This window comes from Capsicum annuum, unplaced genomic scaffold (assembly GCF_002878395.1).
Source record: "Capsicum annuum cultivar UCD-10X-F1 unplaced genomic scaffold, UCD10Xv1.1 ctg995, whole genome shotgun sequence".
In the NCBI taxonomy this organism is placed as follows: Eukaryota; Viridiplantae; Streptophyta; class Magnoliopsida; order Solanales; family Solanaceae; genus Capsicum; species Capsicum annuum.
Window position 1 is genome coordinate 4334067 of NW_025896043.1, and position 1930 is coordinate 4335996.

Consider the following 1930-nt stretch of genomic DNA (forward strand, 5'->3'; position numbering starts at 1 on the left):
AATATAAATATCGAGTTTCAAAGGATCAAAAATATAATAATAAATTATTCATTAATTAACTAAAAAAATTGATACTTATAATTTATTTCGAATTGAATCAGAAGTTCTGATTGAATTTTTTTATGAAACATAAATCCTATTAAAAGCGTTTTCTTTTAAAGTGCATTTCATGATTCACAATTTTAAACTTGTCGGGCCTCATGAATTAGGATTAATCGAGTTTCAATATGAATATCAGATATATACGTACGAATTCGTCGAGCATTAATATTAATATTTAATACACATATTTAAATTAATCGAGATTCAATATTGATATCAGATATATTAATTTAGATTAATCAATCATCAATGTGAATATCGAATATATAAATTTAAATTAATTTAATTTTAGTATAAAATTAAATACATAAAAAAACTCAAATTAATCAAACTTTAACGAAAATACTGAAATTGAGTGAAAACATATTTTAAAATGAAAACATCACAGGTGACACCTTCTCAGATTCATGAATCTAACTAAACCTCTCTTCCCACTCTATATATAACCTCACCCATTTTCCTCTTACAAAAAGCTCAAAATCCCCCTTTTTTCTCTTATCCCAAATCAAACGCCAAAGCTATCACGAATTTACGCAATTAATTGAATTGGATAGATATCGCTTAATCATAGGTTATTGAAAGAATCTCGGACACCCACAAAAAATGAATCAACCAATTTCCACCGAGTTACCTCCGACAAACTTTCCGGCGTATCGCCGGAATTCGAGTTTTAGTCGTCTAATACCGTGTTTAACTGAAACATGGGGCGCTTTACCTCTCAGAGTCGACGATTCTGAAGACATGGTAATTTATGGTTTATTAAAGGAAGCACTTAATGCTGGCTGGTCGCCGTTCAATTTCCCCGCCGTCGAAGTAACGCCGGAATTTATGGCTTCTCCGGCAGAGCCTACGGCGTCTCCGGCGAAGGAAAGATATTATAGAGGCGTCGGATGGCCATTCAGTTTCACCGCCGGCGAAGTAAAATGGAAACCGGCGCCGGAATTAATGACTTTGACGGCGGATGCTACGGTGGTGCCGGAATTAATGGCATCACCGGCGGAGACTACCAAGGCGGCGGCGGAGGCATTAAAAGATAAGCATTATAGAGGAGTAAGACGGCGTCCGTGGGGTAAATTTGCCGCGGAGATAAGGGATCCGGCGAAGAATGGAGCTAGAGTTTGGTTAGGAACATTCGAAACTGCTCAAGAAGCTGCAATAGCTTATGATAAAGCGGCTTATAGAATTAGAGGTACGAAAGCTCATTTAAATTTCCCGAGCCAGATCAGTTTGAATGAACCGGAACCGGTTCGAGTTACGGCGAAAAGACGAGTTTTGCATGAACGGGATAGTCCGTTGGAAAATGATTTGGCGAAACGGAAAAGAAAAAACGGTGTAGCTGAGAAATGTGAGAGTAGATCAAGTGTTGAGCAATTGACGGGTGGACATCAACTATTGGTTACTTAAACAATATTTCATTGGCCGAATTTCAAATTCATTATGAATGCAAAATGTTGGTGCCTACCCAAATACGGGTGAACTTAGATGTTTGATGCAAATACAAATATTTTTGAAGAATAGTTTTTTTTTTACTTTATAATATATTAAAAGTATCATTTTACTTCTCTGCACCTCAAATATATATTAGACTTTTCATACTTATTTATTTCTCAAATTTCATTTTTTAGTATTTCATTTTTTTATTTTTTCTTTTCTCTTATTATTCTATTTTTTGTTTCAATTTTTATTTTTCTAAAAAAATTTATTATTTTATTTTTTATTATTTTCACTTTTTATATCTGTGGGCTTTACAATTAACTCTTTAAGTGATTAATATTATATGTTAATTGTCAAACTAGAATTTAAAAAATAGAAAGGTAGTAAAAGAAGT

The 1930-nt window shown here is 33.5% G+C and overlaps 1 protein-coding gene across 1 annotated transcript; it reads left to right on the forward strand.

Moving 5' to 3' along the window:
* The first annotated feature begins 508 nt into the window (after positions 1-508).
* On the forward strand, positions 509-1677 carry LOC124895729 (ethylene-responsive transcription factor 1-like). Its single transcript, XM_047406161.1, has one exon. It carries the CDS (start codon positions 706-708, stop codon positions 1504-1506), a length of 801 nt encoding a protein of 266 aa, XP_047262117.1. The 5' UTR covers positions 509-705; the 3' UTR covers positions 1507-1677.
* The last annotated feature ends 253 nt before the right edge of the window (positions 1678-1930 follow it).